This window comes from Ammodytes marinus (assembly GCF_949987685.1).
Source record: "Ammodytes marinus genome assembly, chromosome: 4".
NCBI classification, from domain to species: Eukaryota; Metazoa; Chordata; class Actinopteri; order Uranoscopiformes; family Ammodytidae; genus Ammodytes; species Ammodytes marinus.
In genome coordinates, this window is record NC_137233.1 from 12,629,753 (window position 1) to 12,652,963 (window position 23,211).

At 42.3% G+C, this 23,211-nt stretch overlaps 1 protein-coding gene across 2 annotated transcripts in view; it reads left to right on the forward strand.

The window, feature by feature from the left end:
• Positions 1-23,211, forward strand: part of ephb2b (eph receptor B2b) — a 119,137-nt gene that overhangs the window by 37,344 nt on the left and 58,582 nt on the right. For both annotated transcript variants that reach the window (XM_080025658.1, XM_080025659.1), the window contains exons 2-3: positions 7,932-8,011; positions 17,098-17,782. In XM_080025658.1, coding sequence (XP_079881784.1) covers positions 7,932-8,011; positions 17,098-17,782 — 765 coding nt within the window. The remainder of the gene's footprint in view (positions 1-7,931; positions 8,012-17,097; positions 17,783-23,211) is intronic.

Sequence of the window (23,211 nt, forward strand, 5' to 3'; positions counted from 1 at the left end):
GTACTTATAAATCCTCCAGCCAGTGTTATTAGCCAGGTTTCTTTCACTCAGCTTATGATTGGCCAGGTGACTGTTCCCGCTCGCAATTTATTGCTTACATTGATGTCTCTCCGCCATGAAATATGGTGTCACTCAGAACTAACTACATTTTAATAGTGAAACTACTCTAATGATACACCTACAGATGCTGCTAATAGCAAAAACACATCTGTATGTATGGAAAGAAAAGCTATGCTTTGGGATGATTGGCATGCTAATAGGGTATTGTAGTCATAGCTGAGATAATACAGAGTCAGTAATGGCAAAATTATTTGCAGCCTTCCATTGTATAGATGATCATCGAAAAGTTTTTTCCTGCTAGCTAAATTATGTTGTCACGTATTATTTTAGTAGAGCCCTCTGATCATGAAAAGGTGATCTCTAGTGTTTTGTATCTCTACATTTTCAGGATATTTAAATAGGCCATACTACCTAAAACTTCCTCAACGTGTATTTGCAAAAATACTTTTTTAAGATACAAAACACTTTCAAGTGCTGTTGGAAAATGCTCTTCTTTAATACATTCAGTCAAAGCAGAACACAGTCCTTAATCTAAGTAAATATTTAAAGAGAGGACCCACTCTAGAATAATTAATTTTGTATAGCTTGACAAGATTAAGGCTACAAACAACCCATAATTCAACTGGAGCTTGTGTTCCATCTACATTAAAAAAAATCACATCTGCAGCTTTGAATATATACATTTATCTAACTTAAATATATTTAAAAAAAAATTCAAAAATAATATCAAGAAACAAAAACATTGTATTGTATTTGATCCCATGCATCATTTCAGATCAACAGGTATTTTCGCTCCTTCTCAATGTTATTTCACTTACTCACCTTGAGTAGAGGTCCAACTTTTTCGTGTTGATGCTATTATCTTTTCAACTTGAATTGGGTCAGCAACATTTTCAAACAAAGACAGTAGATGCATGCAGTATTTGGTTATTGCACTTTTTGATGTTCCATCACCACAGCAAAACAATAAATCCGTCTAAGAGGAAAATACAGTTACAGCCCAATTGAAAGACTTTCAGTCATACGTGATCCAGTAGTTTTTGCTTCACTTACTTTTGTTTTTGGCTATTGCCCCTTGGCCTTGCTGACAAGTTAAGTTACGTTGACCTATAACGCAGCTCGGCTGTGTCGGGATTACTGTCGTACATCCTGCCTGAGGCCCCTGGGAACGCCATGCTGTATCATTCTGTCAACAGTTAGTGCTCTCAGAGTGCTCTACTTTCTGTGTGATAGTGTTTGTGTGTGTGGTACCATATTTCACACTGCACCGTCCTTTGCCAAAATCAACTACCCAGCTTCCCCAATTCATCTTCCTTGCCTTGAAAAAAAAACCCCACTCCAGTCTTGATGAGGTGGAGCTGAACTTTGAGCCGTACCTCATCGCCCCTATGAAACACTTACATCATCATCCCAACCTCAAACCTGCCTTTTTCAGGACCCAATAATAACCCCCAAACCACATGAATCTCCCTGACAGAGTGATGTCTCATCACATGACACACTGGGTAGCCCCATGGATACCTAGGGCTGAATGCTAGCCTGCCTTTGACTCCAAAATTCAAATGAATGAAAAAAAGCCATGCGTCTGGGGTTTGGGCCAGTGCCACATGGTCCACAAAGGCCCCTTTTTCTTTGTAAAAGTAGGATTAAGAATTCATTTAACACACTGGGATATGCTGTTGTGTGACAGTGGTGGGAGCTCCACTGTACCTTAATGGGCCCAGCTTGTGCTGACAGATAAGTTGAGCTTAGTTGCTGTGGACCAGGGACTCCATCCTCTTCTTCCCTCTGAATGAAACAGACTGTTATTCTTTCCAGCAGGCCATACAGTAGCCCTGTCCATCATTAAGGCTATGAATCATGTCTCTGCGCTCGCACCGGCTCCCTCAGGGGTATATCAATGCCTTGCCCCTTAAGCTGGGCAGATATCCGTTTAGAGTCCACTATATCGGGTTCTGTTTTTAGCTAATGGAACAGCTTGCTCATGTTACTTTGCAACTGTATTGCACACGGTGCAGCGCCATCTTCCCTTTGGTTTCAGGTATTTGGTGAAATCCACATGGGCCTTTCAGCAGTGGTTAAACCGAACTTTACTCGGCACAGCTTTTATAGGGAGAATGTCTAGCTGCTTTTTGGCCCTGCTAGCTAACATTATCACAGCTGTGGAATGCACCATATGTGGCATATGTCAATGTTAAATTGAATGTTGAAAAGATTTGTTCCATAGAGAGCAGAGGCTACAGTTCCGCCGGTGAGAAAGATAAAAAAGGAATCATGCCTCCAAGCTGCTTCATGCTGTTTCGGAGGTCAATTGCTTCTTCAAAATACCCTCATTAAACTGTAGTCCCTGAATATCGGCTAGTTTGTTGGATACTGGTGTATTCTCTTTGATTCTGGTTTGAACTGCCATATCAAAGACATTTATATGCAGGGTTTTTCCTTAGTGGTGATGCAATAAGTTGCAAAGCAATTTGTTGAATTGGATTCTTCATGCTGAGAAAAAGAGAGTGAAGTAGAATTCTAGTCAGCTTTATAGCAGTATGAATACATTCAAGTGTGTACCATCATGAATGTTCTTGTGATTGATTATGCGATCATTTTATTGATTCAATTTGTGATTCTGATTCTGCTCAATCCGGTTCTTATTGGATCTCAGTTCAGTATTTTCAGTATTTATTTTGATAAATCAGAGGTGGAGGGGTACTCTCTCATCTCATATTTAAGATAAGGATACATTATGTTAGAATCATTTGGAGGCATTATTAGTTCATCTTCAATATAAAAGGTGGATGTCAGCTCATGTGTGTTTGCGAGAGATGTTGCTGTGTTATGTGGCAGGGAGGCCGCAGCATATTGAACAGGGGACCTTCTTTAAGATTCAAGTTGTGTTGAAGTAATTGCTTCATCATTTGAAGGGGCTTCCTCCCGTGCACAAAATATCCCCCTGCAGGTGTTGCATTTTGATTTGCAGTAATAAAATAATAATAACAAATAAAATGTGAAGCAAATATACTGCCGTCAGCGAGTCATGGTTCACATGCTTTGTTGAATACTTCGTAGCAAATTACAGGAAGTTAGGTCTGGGTAGCAGGTCCTGGCAGATAAGTGCAACTTTTACACTCTGTAAAAAGCTTACTGCAGTTCACTCGGAGCAGATCTGAAATACGCTAAAGTTAGAAACCGATAAGCAAAATTGGAAATGTTTCCTTGTTTTGCAATTGTTGCATTCCCTGCCTGCGGGAAAGGTGTACGAGTTGGAAGGTGTAGTTGAGGGATTAGTCATGGCAGTAGAGAAAGTTTCCATCCATCACCCAGGCTGCAGAAATCTGTCTATGCCCTCAAACTAATTGGCCATCCATCTGTCAAACCCTGACTCCTATACCCTTTGGACGAAGCAAGAACGGTCGGTCACATCATCGTAAACCAACTGCAAATGTTGAGAGACGGGCGGCCAGGAAAAATAAATAATCACCACGCCTTGTGTAGAGGAAGTGGAACCATGATTACATTTTAAACAGTGACTGATCTTAAATGCAGCATGTTAATAGTAAGTACAGACACTCTCTAAATAGCCTGTGTTGCTTTAATTTATTCATTCAGCAACACAGTGGCTTGCAGATAACTTTCAGTTTTGCGATTGTTTGAGCTGAAACGTCCTCTCTGTGAACAGCTCTCCTCATTGAAAATGCTGTTGCTTTCTTTGGAAAGCTGAGATGCAGCATTGACCCCTCTTAGAAGAGAAGAGTGTTGTTGTAGTACCACAGCCCCCCCCATCACATCACCTCCCCCCGCCTGTCACTTCAGACAGCATCTCACTGGAGAGCTCTCTCTTAGCTCGCCACTAAACTCTCTCCTTAGTCTCAGGAAGTGTTGGAGGAAGCACTCTCAGCCTAGTGGGCTTTTCTTAGACTCCTTGGTCTCATTGCATATTCATAGTCCACTTCACAGTCGAGGGTATCACGTTTAAACAAAGAAAAATAGTCATCCAAGCTTACATCTATAGCTTTGATATTGTTTGTATGGTCTTTTAATTGAAGAAGAGATATGAATGTTTGCAAATTGTGTCATACTTAATAAACATTTCATTGTTCGGTGCAGAATGTGAAGTGTGGCTGCCGCCCTTGACCGCCAGCGTGGAGGCCATTTTCCCATGAGCTCAAGCAGTTTAAACACTTTTTATGCATCACTCTCCACCGCCACACACAAATAATGCAAAGCACTCACCGCTCTAAGTGGGAAATTGAGAGGCTCCGATTTGTAATCAGATCTTAGAGCATTGAATGTGTCATCCAAAACAACATATTCTGGTGTTGGTGCTGCTAAATACACTACACTACTACAAAACACACACACACACACACACACACACACACACACACACACACACACACACACACACACACACACACACACACACACACACACACACACACACACACACACACACACACACACACACACACACACACACACACACACACACACACACACACACACACACACACACACACACACACACACACACACACACACACACGGCGCCAGACGTTACACTTTAGATAAAATGGGCCACGGCAAACACCACAATGTTTTTTTTTGTTTTTTTTTTAGTAAATCACAAATAAAAATAGATAAAGTTTCAGTTTTTTTAAGCTTCAAAATATCAACATTTTGAGGGAATGATTGTCCCTTCAAAAGAACACACCAATCACCATGGCTTCAAAAAGAAAAAAAGGGAAGAAATTAAAGTAAGTTCAAACTCTAAGTAAAAAGAATGTTTTTTTGGGGGATATTGCAATTAAGCTGTGTTTTTTTAGGAATGCTTAGGCAGAGCCAGGAAAATAGGGACTGTAAAAGCTTTTTATTTAGTCTGGTAAAATGATACCTGGTTTTATCCTCATGGAGTCTTCCTTAGAAACAAATAGATAGACAATACAGATTGATTACATCTGGTACTCAGTATCAACTTACGGTGAATTGTCTACGGTGCACGGTCCAGTATGTAGTGCTGATTGTGCCCAAACCCACAGTAAGATGTTGCCAGTGAAGATGTGAGGATGAATCTGTTCACTCAAAAAAAAAAACCCTGTCCCGGATGACATCACGAGTGGCCAAAATTCAAATGGTCATATCGGAAACAGTTTTAGAGAACTCCTGCACGCTGTCTTCCTCCTGATTAATAGGCAAAGTGTCCAACTGAGCGGACATGCTCTGCCACAGCTGGGGGGTTCAGACTCAAAACGAGGCAGAGGCTGACAGCACTGAGCTATGTGCCTCTTGCTGCTCTGTGGGAGGTAATGGATCGCTTCAGGCCGCCTGGACCGAAGTGTAGACAGCAGGAGGAAAAGAAGTGATCAGTCTTTCAGGGTGAGGTAGAAACCTGTCCAGCATGCAAGCAGATTAGAGAAGGAGAGGGACGGAGTGTTTGAAAAAAGAGAGAGAGAGAGGAGAACGAATGAAGTAGGGCTGCACAATATATATCGAAAACATGTATCGTTATCGCGCTATCAACATTTGAGGTATACGTATCGCAAAGACTGCTTGAACTGCAATCCATGGTTGCCTGTAATTTCATGTGCCAATGCCAATGTATGTGGGCAATCAAACAAAGCCTGACGGAAAATGTTGTTTGCTTAAGTGATCAATATATAACCCTTTAAACCATGCGTTTGGAATGAAAATAATTTCTTTTTCGTCAGTGTCTGCATACTGCGGCTACTGTCGGCTACTTACTGTTGGGGGTCTATGTTAGCAGAAATACATTAACACTGTTTATATAACTATTTGTTTAATTATCACAATATATATGTCTTTATCACAATATTCAACAATATTATCGCATATTGCATGTTCTCCATGATACTGTGCAGCCCTTGAAGGAAGGAAGAGAGAGGGTCAGTGTGAGAGAAGGAAGATAAGATAAGAAGAGAAGGGGTAAAACAGGAGAAACCAAGATGGAAAAAAATGAGAAAGAGACGGGCGTCTAGAACGTTTCTGGGGAAATGTGCTCCCGGTTCCCCCACAGCACTCTTTAAACCACCACATAGAGGGTTCCTTATTCTCACTTTGCTCCTCTACTAATTATTGTTATCATTATGGGGGGGATAATTACCATTTCACTGCTCCGAGTCACACACAAGGTTATCAATAGCTGCTCAAATGCAGTCTCATCTGCCTAATTATACTATTTGGGCGTTGTGATAACTGAATAGGATGTGGAATCTAGCATTATGCCTTGCGAGGACTGACAAGACTCCAAAAAAGTCAGCAGAAGGCCCTGACGTAAACCGAGTGGAGTACATGGAGCCTTTTAATTAAAAGCTGTACCTTTCACTGGAATATAAATCAGAAGAAAATCCAGCATTTTGAAATGTCTGGCTGTCTCCTGCAAGCTGCTACAAAGCTGTGTGCGCAGGGAGCGTTAAACAAAAAATCCTGTGAGATGTAACTTTAGATACTCTTAACTTTGATTTCTGTCACTCGTATTTCATTCACAGTAATGCATTTATCAAACGCATTTCACGCGGTGTGTCTGATTTCAGGCTCTGTTGTATTTCTTCACTGAGATCCACTTTCAGTGAACCCACACAATTAGCATCAACTCACTCAGTTCCATCCACGATAAAAAAAATGGAAGAGCCACAGCAGCGTGCTGTTGTTGAGCAGTCGCTGGCTGTGACTTGATGATCAGCTTAGTGGTCTCGTTTGTTGCGGGGGAGAGGGGGTGGGGGGGTTCTAAATCCCTCTATGGCATTTTGGAGCTGCAGCTGACGCCTCCAACCTGATGAATGCTGGCTCCATCTGCTTGCAGCTCAACACTGGAGGGTACAGGACTGACACAGGCCTAATCAGCAGGGGGAAACACATTAGACTTGCCCTATGGTATATATACAGTACAGAGAGAAGCAGAGCTGAGATAAAGTCAGGCATGGAAAGAACAGGACACGAGGGCCCTGCCATGGGCGCAGAGGGCAGGAAATAAGAAGAAGGACAGAAGGTGACAGTATGAATGGTTCAGTGAGCGGAAGATTGACAGTTGGGTCAAACCTCATGATGGACAGGAGGCACATTCTATTCGACCCCAATTACCAGAGGTGTTTCTGTCCACCAGCTTATCCACAGTGGCATATACGGTGGTGATGATCCCTCCTCTGTACCGTGGAGATTTACTTTTTCCAGCCATGTAGTTTGGCATAGTTCTGCTGACGACTATGTGACTGACCTTATGGAAACCACCAGCAATCTTTATGCACTCCAATGTGGGTAGCAATGTGGGTATTTGTAGTAGGTGGTAGTATGTAAAATACATTTAATTTTAGAATTCAGTGTTAGGCTATACAATATAAAATGTGTCCCCTGCATCTTCCCATACTCAAGGTGACATCAATAACATTTCCGAGGTTCACCCTACAAACAGTACAACACTTCACAATGCTTATTTCATTTAACAGATAATCAGCCTAATCATTACATAGAGAAGCTCGAACCAGCCTCTTTTGCTTAATAAATAAAATGTTCTGCTGTTTTACTAGATTGTTATTCGAAAAAATCATTTCCACTCTTCTGTCTATATCTATAGATTTGAATCTGCTCTTGCAGAAAGAAAACCCTTTCATAATATTCAGATCTACTGTATGTAGCCCCTGTGCTTTTATTCAGTTCTTCAAAATATCTGTAAAGAAGAAAGAAAAGGCTCTGAAAAATGTTCAACGGCATACACTATTTTCTGGCATTTTAGGGTAAACTGAAATTCTCCCCCTGTTATAATATTTGTACTACTGAAGCGGTTTTCCATTCTACCGCAGCAAAGTTTTTTTATGTTGTCAGGAGATTATCTGACCACCGTCTCTCTCCTTCCCTCTTTCCCTCAGAGACACTCATGGACTCCACTACAGCTACAGCGGAGCTCGGCTGGACGGTCTACCCCGTGTCAGGGTCTAGTGACAACAGCGTAAGTGACATGCTCTTACTTCGACAATGATCTGCTTCTTGAGTTATTGTTTAAGTGAGAATATAATTGCAAGTCCTTCTAGGGCAATTCTTTCATCGTGACAAAGATGAGGTGTTTTTTGCAGTCGCCCCATCTTCCCTCAAATGTTAAAGTGCAGCTAAACATTATTTCTGCCTGTGTTTTGGTTTCTCGCTCTGAGGTCAAAGATCAACTAATGAGGCTACCTCGTGCCCAGAGTTAGCTAATCAATTCCCGCCCCAAAAAAGAAAAAAGAAAATATACATAACTGCAGAGTTAGGTATAAGTAATTGTATATAATAGAAATCATTTGGTTTTAAACAATGTGACATTTTGTCAATGATAATTTGGATATAGCAGCTATGGCAGATATGGATATCACCATAGTTCCACAAGCACTCACACATTTTTTACCACTCTATTTTCACATTCACCAGACCCTCTTCTTAAGGGTTATTTTCCATAAACGATCCGGGTTTTTCTACACTTTACACCGGATCTGAACTTCATGGTTCACGACAAACACAGTTATAATGAGCAGTCCTTAACTTAAAAGCTAAATACGTGTGTTCATATGCCAGGCTAGAAGCTAGTGTTATGTGGGCCCCTTGTTGGTGTTTGATGCACAGTATTTCCACATGCTTTGCCAGGGCATTGGTTCCTCTTAGCCACATGCAAGCCAGGCCCACTTAAAGCCATCCAAAACCAGAATCCCAGTCTCCTTCACGTCTTTCCCCACCACAAGATTTAGACTTCTTAGAATGAGTCCAAAAGGGAGAAAAATGTTGTACTTATTTGCTGGTGCATTTCAAAAACCCACTGCCGATTTTATTCAATTATTTATGCTCCTGTGGTTTGTATTAAAGATGGTTTGAATTATGCTCTATCATGATGTGTCTTTCTGTACTAAAGAAAGGCAAAAAAAAGAAAGAAAAGAAATGCCAGCATAGCAAGCCGGCCTTCAATGGTTCCATGATACAACTTCAAAGTTCCTTCAGCAGTAATGTAGGAGAACTTCATCTCCCCCAACCTGAGGGCAAGTTGTCTCCTCCCTGCTAATTCCTTCAATCAATACCAAAGCAAAAAAAGACGCCTGTTTCCCTTTTCTCTCGCCAGCTCTGGATCCAATCTGCACAGAGAGAGAGAGCTTACACACACACACACACACACACACACACACACACACACACACACACACACACACACACACACACACACACACACACACACACACACACACACACACACACCGACAGTTTACATCATGTCTTCCTTTCATCTTTGCAAAACGTTAGATTCAGCAAAACACTCACTCAACCCATATTTTATAATCAAATTTAATACTAAGTGGAAACTTAGTAAGGCTGTTGCAAACTATTTGGTGCAGTGAAAATGCCCCCTCTAGCCAAAGGGAGGTGAATGCAAGTTCTAAACATCAAACTGGAGACCTCCGAGCTCTTCAAGAATCATCTTTGTTCCAGCAACATGTGGTGAACTGCCTGATTCTGTGGTGGCTTTTCTCTTGCAAATCAAAACACCACATTTGATTTTCCTGAAGGGCTTATCTGTGATGCTTTCTGAAAGCGTGCTCTTATTTTTTCCTTTCGACTTAAGATGATTCCATGCTCCTTTCTGTGAACCTCCACACGCGGTTACGCTATATCCCCCCCTCTGCTGGAGTGCAATGAAATGCGAACAAGCCCCTAAGCCCCCTGGATTTAGTCAGGTATACGTCAGTCTTATCGGCGTGGGCAGTGGAGTTTTTGAGACGATAGGGCTGAGCTTGTCCAAGGCACAGTCCATTGGAAAGTGAAGAGTGAGAGCGACGGAGATAGCTTTTCCCTTATGGCCCGGGGCAACAGGTGTGGAAACAGAACTCGCTCTCCCCCTCAGTATAACAGCGAGAGGTGCCTTACAGAAGCTATTGTCTTACACACATGTATGCATGGCTTCATGGGCTTAGCCGGTGGATCAGTAACATCCAGCAGAGCGCCGCACCAGCAGTTGGCTTTCACTGCTCTGTATAGCTTCACGGACTATATCCTAACTTGACATGCGATACTTGGAAACAATGGAAACGCAAACAAGTCACAGCGTGATATTAAGTCAGAAATGTTATGGCAGTTGGTGTTATTCCACTCTTTTATTTTAAAGCATATTTTGAATATCAAATTATTATTATTATAAGAATTTCTTACTTAGCTACTTATACTTTGTAAGACGGCTATGAGACACAAACCCTACAGTATGTTTTTGTAAATGATTTGTGTAAGTCAGTTGGAATTCTGTAAATCAAGTTTAAAACCGGCGTCTCCTTGTGTAACCGCACAGTTCTCCCTTTAATTATGTGAAATGACAGCCAGGCTTTAGTTGTCCCTAAGCCAGACAATGAAGACATCTTCATTATTCCCAATGCTGAACGATCTGACAATATTTACACTACCAGCATTTAGTGTGGGAACTTCAATGTCTTTTGACTAACGTTCTGAGTTTCTGGCAATCAAACACACATAACTTGTGTCCCCCACGCAGTAAAAGTGGTGCAGTTAACATAGTTGGTCTATTATGTAGACATGTCTCTTGGTAAAGAGATAACCCCAAGTGCACACATACACAGAGCACAAAATAATGAAACAATGTGAATGTGTATGAATATATCTGGTGTTTGACAGCAAAAACCAATTCCGCCTCTATACATACTAAGAAGCTCCTGTGGCTCCTCTATCATCGGCCTATGTGAAGTGGCTCACAGATCTTGACCCATTGAGAATCTGCTATGCAACATGGAGCTAATCTATAGCTAACGTCCAGGGGGAGAGCAGGGTTAAGTGGTCAATGCTCTCCTCTCGAGTGGAGCTGAGAGACGTGTGAACATCAGGTCAGACCTCCTGACCCACTCATTCCAATGCCCCAGTACCGAATACAGCAGCAATCCAAAACAGACTTACGGCTACAGCAGGGAAGCACACAGAGCGTCTGTGGAAGGAAAACCGAGGTCTCCTGCATATGGCGGGGAACGTAATGAGGTGGTGTGTGTGTGTGGTAAGGTTATCATTATGGATGTGTCATAATGTGCTGTACCAGGGTATATCTGGTGTCACTTGGGGACACACAACACACCCAAAGCAGGCTTCTGCAGGAAGGCAGTATGCAGTTCATGTGGCAAAATGTTTTCAAACAAGTCAGTCCCTTTGCAATTGATCAAAGTCACTGCATATTGTATTAGGATTCCTTTGGAATACGATTGAGGCTGTTTACATGAAATTGTGGGCATATGCGGCAGACCAACATGGCATACTTTTTTTTTTCACGTAGCTTTTCCTTTTTTGTCCCTTTAACAAGTAATTTGTTGAACATATTGCATTGTGTTGGACTCACTGGGATCTAAAGTGACCACTAATTTGGGACTCTGTGATTCGTAATTAAAGTCTGAAATTATAGTTTAGGAAGTATGCAAAGAAGTAAGCAAACATCATCCACATGTTACTTTGTGGAATGGGGGTAAACGATGGAATTGTTCTCTTCTAGTTTCACATGTTGTGCATTAGTAGTGGACAGTGGTAATTGAAGCTGACTGCAGCAGACAGTTCTACTTAAGTCTGTGTGTGTGTGTGTGTGTGTGTGTGTGTGTGTGTGTGTGTGTGTGTGTGTGTGTGTGTGTGTGTGTGTGTGTGTGTGTGTGTGTGTGTGTGTGTTTGAGTCTCTCCTGCAGGATCTGGCTCCCATGGCCTCTGTCGTAGTAATTGAATGCAGAGAGTGGGTGTCATTTGTCCTCTGTCCCTCTAGGGAAGGCACTCTTGCTCTGACAGATTTCCCACAACTGCAAATGGGGCGATTGTGCCTCGGGAGTTTTTCCACAGGGTCCCTCTCTCTGCTATTGCGTGAATTATTTATTTACTCCTGTCAGTGATAGAGCAGTGATATGTAATGTGGCTCTGCAGTGTGCGGCAAGTTCAGGTTAATCCCAACACTGTAATGACAAGTTGTGATAAATACACCGTTCATGTTATGTCAAAACATAAAACCGTTAAATATTTTGAGTGTGCTGACAGTTTGTTAAATCGGCTGCTTGACTGATATGTCACTCTAGTCTGGGTGGTAAAAGGCTGTTTCCCACTGTAGTTGTATGCAGCCTAATCTCTTACAAGACTCATACTTACACAATCTGTGTTTAATTCTGCTTCATCATTGCCCATCATAAAGTAGCTTACTCTTGAGTAATACAAAGTAGGGTTGTAAAAAGGAAGTAATGGAACATAACAGATATAGAATAGTCTTTTAAATTACAGTTGACCTCAGTGATGGGTGCAGTAATAGATGCAGTACTTTGTTTTGGGGTTGACTCTTCCCTTTAGGCTTACAAATAGGGGGTTTACATTCATTCAAGCAGCTTTGAATGTAACAACCCTCAACAGCTCTTCCACTTGCGCTTGCCAGACCCGTCTACTTATCGAACATTTGACTGGCTGTTGACGACCAGTGTCCACGAAGAGTGTATTAGTGGTCAACTTTTTGCAGCCAGCAAACTTGTTGACCGTCTGCACGCTGGCTAAGTTTTCCTGGTTGCGCAGACGTACAGGAAATTGAAAATTCTGACAACTTGATCCTGTTGCTTGCAGTATGATCCCATTGTAGGAACAAAGTAGTCCCAACAGAGCAATATGGCGGGTGACATATCAGAAGCCATGCAGACTCATGGCGGCTGATGCTTGCCTGGCTGTCGCTGAAAGCGGATATCCTTCGACATGAGGCCAACCTCGAGGTTCCTTCCTCTGTTTCAAATGAGGATTTTGTTGGATTTTTGTGTTGTTTTCATAGGACGTTGAGTTAATGTGGCTGTGTTGTTAATCACCTTAAGGCCGTAAATCAACAACTGTATACAATTGTTTATGTGTTCTTGAGCACTGAACGCTGAACCCGTCTGTGCTCGTTTACTGTAAACCAATTAGGATTAGGATGTCAGGTAAATGGACAGGACGTAAACGTGTACAGTAGCTAATGCATAATGCGTGCTTACAGAGTAGTTTGTCATTATAGCTGCCACACAGACGTCCAAGGGGCACTTGACCGTATAAATTGTTTGGACTGGTGAACGAGGCAAAAAGCAGTCTTTTGGGGAATCGCCTCAGCTGTAGATGTAACTCGAGTCTACAATTCAGCTTTGACAGTGCATTCCGCTTGGCTTTACAGAGAACCACTGTCATAGAGCCGTATGGAGTGCAGGTCAGCTGAACTTTTCTGTCTCTCTCAGGGAGTGGCACAGGAGATATTGATCCCGAAGCTCATTCTCAGTTAGCGTCACTGAACTGTAGCATCCATATAACACCACAGGAAGAAAAGAGCAGCTGAAATATAGGCTCTTCTCTCCACTGCTATAGTCTAACCACCACAATCTTTCTTCACTTCAGACAGGTTTTTTGTGCTAGGCATTTGTCTCTCATTCTTGCTGCTTCAGCATAATATAAATTACAGCCACACCAGTGAGTGGACCCAAGGCTGATGTTGGAAAGTCGTTTCATTAACAAAGTAGGGATGGCCTAGAGGGGAAACAGTTGAAAAAAATGGTTTAACTGACAGTTTGATAAAGGTGCAGGAATTCGTTTTTGGCACAGTGCAAAGGCAGTTTCATATGGCTGCTGAATCTAAACAGCAGGTGTGCACTCTTATCAGACAGATACACAGTACACTGTAGCATTCTGTTCTTAAATGCTAATTGTGTTAGCTATAAATTGGCCGTAAATGTAACAACCGACTTTTTGGTGTCATTCAGTCTCGTTTTTAAGGTAAGGGAGACAGTTTTATACTTGAGGCGTCAAATATCATATGTAAGTCCATTCCTAGTGTTTGATTTAGTCTGCTTGGAACAATGGATAAGTAACCTGGTTAAACCAAAGGCTGAAAAGTATTTGCAAACACTTTTCAACGCAGGATTATTGGACTTTAATCCAATGAGAGCAATTAAAACATAAAACAGTGTCTTTCTGTTTGGAGCCAGTCGTGCGTTCTGTTTCCCACCCTTGTTTTTTTTTGTCATAAGGTCATTTTTCTGTGTGGGTGTTTCTTAAATCCAGTGTACCGTGAAAAACCCAATTGGTTGTTATTTACCTTGAAGTCTAAACAGTGTCTAATCACTTGAAAAACTGAAAAAGGTCCAACATGTTTTAGAAATGATAATTAGCTGTTGATAATAGTTGGTGTGCTTCTTTAGTAATACGAACAAATGCCTTTGATCCTTTTGGTTTAAACATCTATTTATTTTATGTTATAGTTATTCACTGTTCAAAGCACTCAGCCTCGTGCCTGTTGATTTCCCAAGAAAACAAGAAAAGCAACATTTTGCCAAATGTAACAAGATCTTGGTAGGATGAAGCTGGGGTTTCTATTTCCTTCAACATCTGAGGGCAGCTCGCCCCCTCTAACTAATACATCTTGACATCCACCGCCAGGGTTACCTCCACCTTCTCTACTTAAAACACATGACCACCCTTTTACAGCACCCTCGGTGCAGAGCCAGGGGAACGAGCTGTGAAAATGAAGACGTTTCTTCTAATTTCACACTCGGCGCTTGATCGTTAGGCCCTTATTATGCCCCATTTGCTCCCCTCCACTGGATGTGATGAAAGCAGGGCAAAGAGGCCATGACAGGACAAAAAGGGGCCCTCCATCAAAACACATTTTGTTTGGGGTCTTTTTTAGCCGGGCTCCACCCTTCCCCCACATCACTGCCAACACTTTCCCCTGCAGCTCCCCCTGTCTGTGTTCCTCATTAGCAGCAAACCCCCACCTGTCTCCACATTCATTTCTATTAAGCTGCGATTGTGCAGCGCTCTGTGTCCTCGGTGGAAGCGGACCGCCTGCTCTTGTATAATTGGCCCACAGACTCCCCACTGCTCCTCAACAAGTGGGAAGGTCAATAGCTGCTCATGACCTGGGATGATGATGCCAGTACAGGCCAAAAGACAGATTTATCCCTAACGCTACCAAGCCACCAAGTACCTGTAGCTTTTACCTTCATGTAATAACAGCTTTTATTGTATTATTTTTAGGCCACTAAACAGCATATTTACCATCAAAAACATCCATTAGTGTGATCCAACTTTAAAATGCCACTTGCATCCACCTGAATTGTGTTGTGTTTTGATATTCTTTCAGATGAAATTGAATTTGGAAGTAAGGCCCAATTTTGATAAATAAGACTTTGATTAAAGCTGGGGTATGTTATTTTTGATTGGTCAAAGTTGACATGAGCTGTACACTTTGACCAATCAGAGCGAGGCTCCGATTCTCTGTACTCATTGGCTGTTGGGACTGTCCATTCACTTTGGCACGACTTTGTTGGTATAGAGCGTGTCAGGGAGGGACCATAGGGAGGGACCAAAGAGAACAAGTGGAGCGGTTGAGGTATTTGGATTCGAATCTCTATCCCAACTGCCATTTTCTCAACAAATCCTCCACCACAGCTTTAAGAGGTTCTTAGTATAGTTTTACGTCAAGCTGCATCCTGTTTACTCTCATTATAATGATTATGTTTGGCTGCACATCAGTCTTGTTTGTGCCGATTGGCCTTTGTTGTGATTTGGGTTTGTGTTAAGGTCAAGACATGCGTCACACTAGCGGTCATTAATTGGGACATGGGAATTAAGAAGAGAAGCGCTTCTAATTAGAGAGAAAGTGTTTGATAGAGTGTCGGTTTGTAACAAGAGGGGTGACTTTCTTCTCCTAACCCGTCAAAATCTGTCAAAATCCTCACTAAGTGGGCACTAATTTGAGAAATTATATCAGCTGTGAAGTGAGGAGTAAAGGGAGAGGGGGAGGGGGGTAGAGTTGTAGAGGCAGTGGATGGTGCCGCTAAAGCAGAGTGGCTCTTGGGGGTTTAAAACAGGTTTTTTTCTTCTCTTGGCTGAGATGTCGAGGTGAAGGTCACGACCTGCTTGGTGGTTTAAATGCTTGGTGTTTAAAGCTGGTTTGATCCGTGGCCAAGGGGCAGGGAAACCACAGAGGTTGCATCTGGAGTCTGTGCAGTCGGAGCAAATTCTCAAATTGGTGTGTAAAATATGTGGACTTTGAAGTAGAACAGCATACCCAGAAAACATGCAGTGTAATTTGCCCCATGATTATTCGTCATATGATTAGCTGTGTAATATGGTTATGTCTTTATTGTGACTTTGATTGTAGGAAATTCATGTCATGTTTCCTCTGTGCCTCACTGTAGTGAAAGGAGCTTTCACTACAATGTCAATAAGCCATTATAGTATGTGCTATGAATGTGTCCTATTAAGACACAATAAAAAGTAGGACACACTATCACATAAACCAGAACCTCTCTGCTCTGTTCAGATGACTCAACGTGCACGTCTGTAGTTTCTCTTAAAGCGTTACAGGATGGTAATGGTTTCCTTATTGAGAGGACTGGAAACAAGGGGGTAAACCTAAGCTATCTACATGTAAAACCAGTTTTATTAACACCATGAAATAATGCAATATTTATTTTCTAAAATAAATAGATTCAAAACAATTACCTCTTGGTTTTCTTAAAGACATTTCCACATGAATCCCAAAAGGTGAATCCTAATGTGCTGTTTTCCCTAAATGAAGTCAATCATCTGACTATTACTGTTTTGTAAAAATATTTTATTCACTTGAAAAGGAACGTTGGAGTAAGTAAGCTGTAAGTCGCCTTGTTAATACAGCAGTATTACCTCAAGAAATGGCAGGACAAGCTGGTTCCTATTTGTTAGACTTGTTGAATGCATGAACCGCATATCCTGGCTTATTAGAGATATTTTGTTTCCTTGCACCTCTTAATCAATTTAATCAAAATATTGTCTTGAACTGATTAGATCCAGTTATCCTAGCATTATAAAGAAATGTGCGTGACGGCATTGTTGTTTAGTGCTGCCAAATAGGTATCAGCGTGGGGTTTATGTTAATGGAAAACATGCCGCCTATTTTACTGCTTTACAGCTGAATTCTACTTAACTGAAATCATCATGTTATCATAACATTCCTTTTTTCAGAGTAGAAAAACAAATTTCAACACTCTCTTTCTGTCTGTCTTTGGCCAACAGTGGGAGGAGGTGAGCGGTTATGACGAGAACATGAACACCATCCGAACGTACCAGGTTTGCAACGTGTTCGACAACAACCAGAACAACTGGGTACGGACAAAGTTCATCCGGCGTCGCGGCGCTCAGCGGATCCATGTGGAGATGAAGTTCTCGGTGAGGGACTGCAGTAGCATTCCCAACGTGCCGGGCTCCTGCAAAGAGACCTTCAACCTCTACTACTACGAATCGGACTCTGACACGGCCACCAAAACCTCCCCTCCTTGGATGGAGAACCCCTGGATCAAAGTGGACACCATTGCAGCTGATGAGAGCTTCTCCCAGGTGGACCTTGGGGGCAGGGTGATGAAGATCAACACTGAGATCCGGAGCTTCGGCCCCGTCTCGCGCGGCGGCTTCTACCTGGCCTTCCAGGACTACGGCGGCTGCATGTCGCTCATTGCAGTCCGCGTCTTTTACAGGAAGTGCCCTCGTATCATCACCAACGGGGCGCTGTTCCAGGAGACGCTCTCGGGAGCAGAGAGCACCTCGCTGGTGGCTGCCAGAGGCGTTTGCATCCCTAACGCAGAGGAGGTGGACGTGCCCATTAAGTTGTACTGCAACGGAGACGGAGAGTGGATGGTACCCATCGGACGCTGCATGTGCAAGGCCGGGAACGAGGCCGTGGACAATGGGACGGTCTGTCGAGGTATGTTTTTTTCACTGGTGTCACGTTTCAAGTAAATCTGCTAGACCTAATGAATCCGTTTGCTTTGCCATCAATGCAAACACTCAATGATGCAATTAAGTATGTTGCAAAGAAGGTCAAACTAAATCTAAACTGTTTTCGTTTTATAAGAAGGGACTTGTCATGTCAAACGGCCAAATTATTTATGCACGCTATGATTTTTTTCTCATTTGTCATACTGTATCACATCATGGTCACAAACTTCTTCTACCACATTAAAACCTATCTTTTCAATATACAAACAGACAATAAAAGTCATGGACCGGAAACCCATGAGATGGCATCACTGTGGCATTCTAAAAACACACAACCTTCTCACCTTTGATAACTTTATTAATTTGAGTAATCTTAAATTGTTTTTCAAGTGTGTAAATAACCATGTGTCACCACTGTTGTCTGAATTGGCCATCAGACGTCAGAGCTCTCGTCGGGCAAATACACGAGCCTCCATCAATGGTGATTGTCTTGTTCCAATGCACAAGACATCTTTCGGTCAGTCTGTTTTCTCTGCAAAGGGGGCAAAACTGTGGAACCTCTTGCCCACTAGTCTAAAACTAGAGACTAATAGCAACACTTTTAACAGAGAACTTAAACAACGGCTCAAATCAAATCAACAGTGCTCACACAAATAATTTACAACTGGTTTATTGTTTGATCATGCTGCCTTTGTTTTACTCTACGTAGCCTATATATATATATTTGACTCATTATATTGCTGCTCTGTACTCGATAGTATACTGCATTTTTAATCTTTTAATTATCATTGTTTTATCAGTATTTGATCTTGTTTCTGTTTTGTTTAGTTTATTTTGTTGTTTTTAAAAAAACCTCCTGTGGACAGGTGTTGTAAACTAGCATTTATGCTAACACACTGTAAACAATGCATCTGGTTCGTCCAATGACATTGTCATGTCCATGTCCAAATAAAATCTACTATACTATACTATACTATACTATACTATACTATACTATACTATACTATACTATACTATACTATACTATACTATACTATACTATACTATACTATACTACCATACAATGTTTATGTCTTGGTGGCAACCTTTAAGCTCTTCCAGGGATCTGTTTACTCACATTCATTGGATGGTACAAGCTAGCGATGTATGGTTATGTTTTTAAAAAAACACAATGGGAGTTATACATTATGTGCATAGATTATTCAACTGAAGCCATCTCCATATTTCCATAAAATATCACCCGCTGCCGTTTATTTCCCAACATAAATACACTGCTTAGTATGTCAATTCATATGATAATTCTTGCTAGGGTTTGATATGAAAATATGCTGCTGCTTTTTGAAGTTGTGACAGCAGAACATGTTCAGTTTAGCTCTGAGATGCCATGAGAGGATGGGAGTTGCTCTTCACAGGTGTTGTCGGCTTGTCAGGGAACAAATTACCTCTTTCTTTTCTATCTGCAGGTTCCTTACTAATGTTTGATTCTACCTACATCTAGAATTAAACCCCCAGTCTAAACTAGGGTCTCTCTATCTAGGGTCTTTTCAGAATAACAACAGTATAACACATATACAAATGAGTATTTCTCAACACAAAAGCACCTCCCTGTGAATATGTAACAGAATTCATGCTTAACATAAATACAGAGGAAATACAAACGGCAATTTTGAATCTTTGCTGATCTTTTGTCTGGAAGAATGTTTCCTTCCTCCCATGAGCACAAAGTGGCTATTTTTCAAAATTGCCTGCACTTTCATTATCAATTGGAATCCCTCACAGGCAAATCGATCTGGCTTTTCGAAAAACATCAATGTTACCAACATTTACCTGTGCCATGCCCTTTCCGCGCTCTGGCAGGTGGTATTTGGTCAACGTGCTCAGACATCTTGATCACTAGAAAACAGCACGACAGCAGACTGGAGCCGTGCTACTTCAGCCCAGCACATCAAACCACCCACCTGCGCTCTTGATTGCTGTGTTGCTGCCTCTCTTATGCACGCCTGTAATTACAACACATCCCCCAGTGTCTGTGCGCTGGGAGGGGAAACATGATGGGTGCTGCTGCCTCACAAACACTGCCCGGCCCTGTTCAGTGACTACTAATGAGGAAAGTCACTAGCTCCTCCTCAAGGAATACAAGACGATAATAGGCACGTGAAGAAAAGCTACTGTGCTGGAGCAAGCTTTTCTCTGAATCCACATCCCCGCGTAATTACACAAAATGTGTTTGTTTTTGTGACCTACATGTAATTCACTGCATGTGGTGGATTGGAACATCTCAGGGGCGTCCTCAGTCACGGTATTTTTTGTGCTAAACGGGATTATACATTTAAATGCTGTCAGTGCAAAAAGGGAAAGCGTGTTGATTCCTTTTTATCCTCGCACCACTGGGCAGGAAGAGACTTTTTTGACTGAGAAAATAACTGGCATTTTACCATCCATTCCTGACCTCCGTTCTATTTATTAATCAGTGTGCCTGCTGTAGGCTACTCTGCTTTGCTTTGTTAAGCAAGGCCCACCAGAAGAGATTGCTTCACTGACAGCATGCTCTCTCTTCTTCAACACCCCCACTGCAGCAGCCGAGGTTATGGATTTTGAGCGCTGCACGCCTCAGACAAACATTGGGTGAAGCACATTTGCGTGTACACAGATAGATTTTGACCGTTCTCTCCGTCACCTGGTCTTCCCCGACCACATGGCACACACACAGACTGAATATTAAAGCTTTATGAAAAGAATGCATTATCGGAGAGTGCAGCTGCGGGCCGCACCGAAAGGCAACGCACGGGAGATAGATGTTATGGCTCCATGAAATAGTTATGAGCTTCAGTGCAAACAACTGGAAAGAGTATTTTACCCAGGAAAAATAAAATAAAACTATTAGAGTTAAAAGGGATATTATTCCGTGGTTCCCCTCATTGTTCAGAAGCCCTTTTTGATGGAAAGCTGCTACCACTTGTTCTGCGTTCAAGTCATCTTCCTAAACACGGAAAGCCGATATCGGTGCTTGAAACTGTGGTCAGTCAGCGCCTTTCAACTGCCAGACGTTGGATAATGAATTGATCTATGAAAGATGCGCCTTTTGCCTGCCCATATTATGGGGTAATGAATTGATTTGAGAGAGGTGCCCCTCAGAGGGTTTGTAAGAGATCCTCTTTCATAGCTGGATTATGGAGCCACAGAGACAGCACAAAGCAGCCAAGCTGAAAGAGACTATTTGTACTGTTACATTAATAACACAGCCAATGCTTTGTTCAAACATCTCCACATCTAAACGTGTAATTACGCATTTAACAATTAAATCCTTGGTGGGGATCCCCAGCGAATAATTACGCCATGTCATGAAATCAGTCAAAATATTGACAGTGGAAGGGGATGCTCATATCAAATTGCTGAGGGTATTTTACTGTGAAAAGTGAGATTTAAGTTGTTTCTCCTGGAAGATGTGCCGGGAGTAAAGGAACCGCACCAGGGCTTTTAAGCAGAGACGGCCCTGAAAAGAGAGATCCTTCTTCCCCTCATAGCCTTGAGGAGATGGCGCATCACAGAGACACATGAGGGCCTGTTTGCCCTTGTCGTAAACTTCGGAATGAAAAGCATTCTCTTCAGCGGAGCGCAATGAAAGCCATGTTCCTGGGCGGAATTGCCCTTAACAATGCCCATGTGTGCTTTTTCACTGTAACCTGATCATCTAACCCCCATGCTATTGTGAGTTCAAGGGTCTCCACTTCTGGAGCGTGGCTCGCGTTATGGATATAGATTCTGAAGTAGAGAAAATCTGCCACAGCGCCGTTCACAGCTGGAGTCATCTTTTGGTGTGTTTTTGTTAATGACTGTGCTTGGGGAGAAGAAGAAAAGCATCGTAAAACAAGTAGCGTAGTTTGTGTGGCCCAGTGGCCCAGATTTATAGGGAGGAAGAGTCAACACATAATACCACACAGCATGACAGTGGATGGAAGAGCGAAACTAAGGACCCCCTCGAAAAATGGTGTGAAAAAAGGATTTTGAAGTCGAAACCAATCGGGCTGATTGAGAAAAAATAATTCCTAGAGACAGTGCGAAGAGAAGTGGGAGACATTTAAACACATGCACTACATTCATTTTGAAATCTCTTTCAAAACATCCACGTCCTTGGCTCCCCTCACAGGCACTGTTTCAACGTTCAGATTAAGTGCATAATAGATACAGCAAATATGCATGGCAGGCCTTATAGTAAGCCGGTAAATCACGTGAATGATAAGCATTTTTAGGTCACTGTGTGGAGAATTTGGAACAACACTAGTGCCTCATTTAATGCCAGTCTCTTTTCTTTTGGCGAAGTCTGCATCAGCAGTAGCTGCTAGGAAGCCAGGTTTCTGCAGTTGCACCCGGAGCAATTACATTAAGGGGGAAAAAGGCTTCAGTAATTCTTCAGCCAAATGCGGTGGTAGATGAAAAGAGTTAGGGGATCGAGTGCAAAGGTAGGTGCTAGGCGGACATGATTGGATAGACGTGATTGCATGGAAAAGAGGAGGGGAATAGGCGAAGGCAGGAAATGAGCACCCCCTTTCCCAACCCACTGTCAGAATCCCAATTATTGCAGCCTCTTCGTCTGGAGAGGGTTTAAGGGCGGAAATCAGCATAGCACAGACACATCCACACCGCTGCCGTTATTTCCCTGGGTGCCTCTGTCTTTAATGGCAGCTCTAATTGACTAATAGCGCATGTGGGGAACACGCCACGCCGGTGACTGGATGACTGTCCTTTTGCGCTGGAACAAGACGCACAGCAAAACAAAACAAAACAAACACACCCCCTAAAGGGTTTTGCTGCATTGTGCATTGTGCTAACAAAGATGAAAGGAGGTTTTGCATTGGGCTACAGTAACAGAGAAGGAGGCAGAGAGAGAGTGGGAGAAAATAAGAAATACAAAGAGAGGGAGACCAAAAATTTCAACAGTCTGCCTACACGCATAGGCATTCACACAATATTGTGTTAACGTACAGTAAAACCCACTCTTATTAGATTGATGGCTGCTGTTTGGAGCGGTTTAGGTTAGCATAAGGAATACAAATAAGCGCCTGAACAGATGCTCATTACCGCAACATTTGTCTGCAAAATGGCATCAAAGACAACATGACTTAATTCTTGCATCATAAGCGGGCAATACTGCTTAATTTACATTTCTGATCTTTTAATTTGGACCTATTTAAAGGTCCGTAGCGTGCATTTGATAGAGGAATCATCTTTGGTCTGTACAAAGCGTAGGATGTTGTAACGGCAGGAGGCAAACAGGGGAGCTCTAAGACATGCCATTCTGTCCGCAAAGCCCCCAGGGAACATTCAAGAGCCTTTATTCCCCCTTCCCCACTGTGATGGGATTTCAGTATGGCTAGGTGCTTTTTTTCTTATTTTTCTCTGCACACATCCATACAG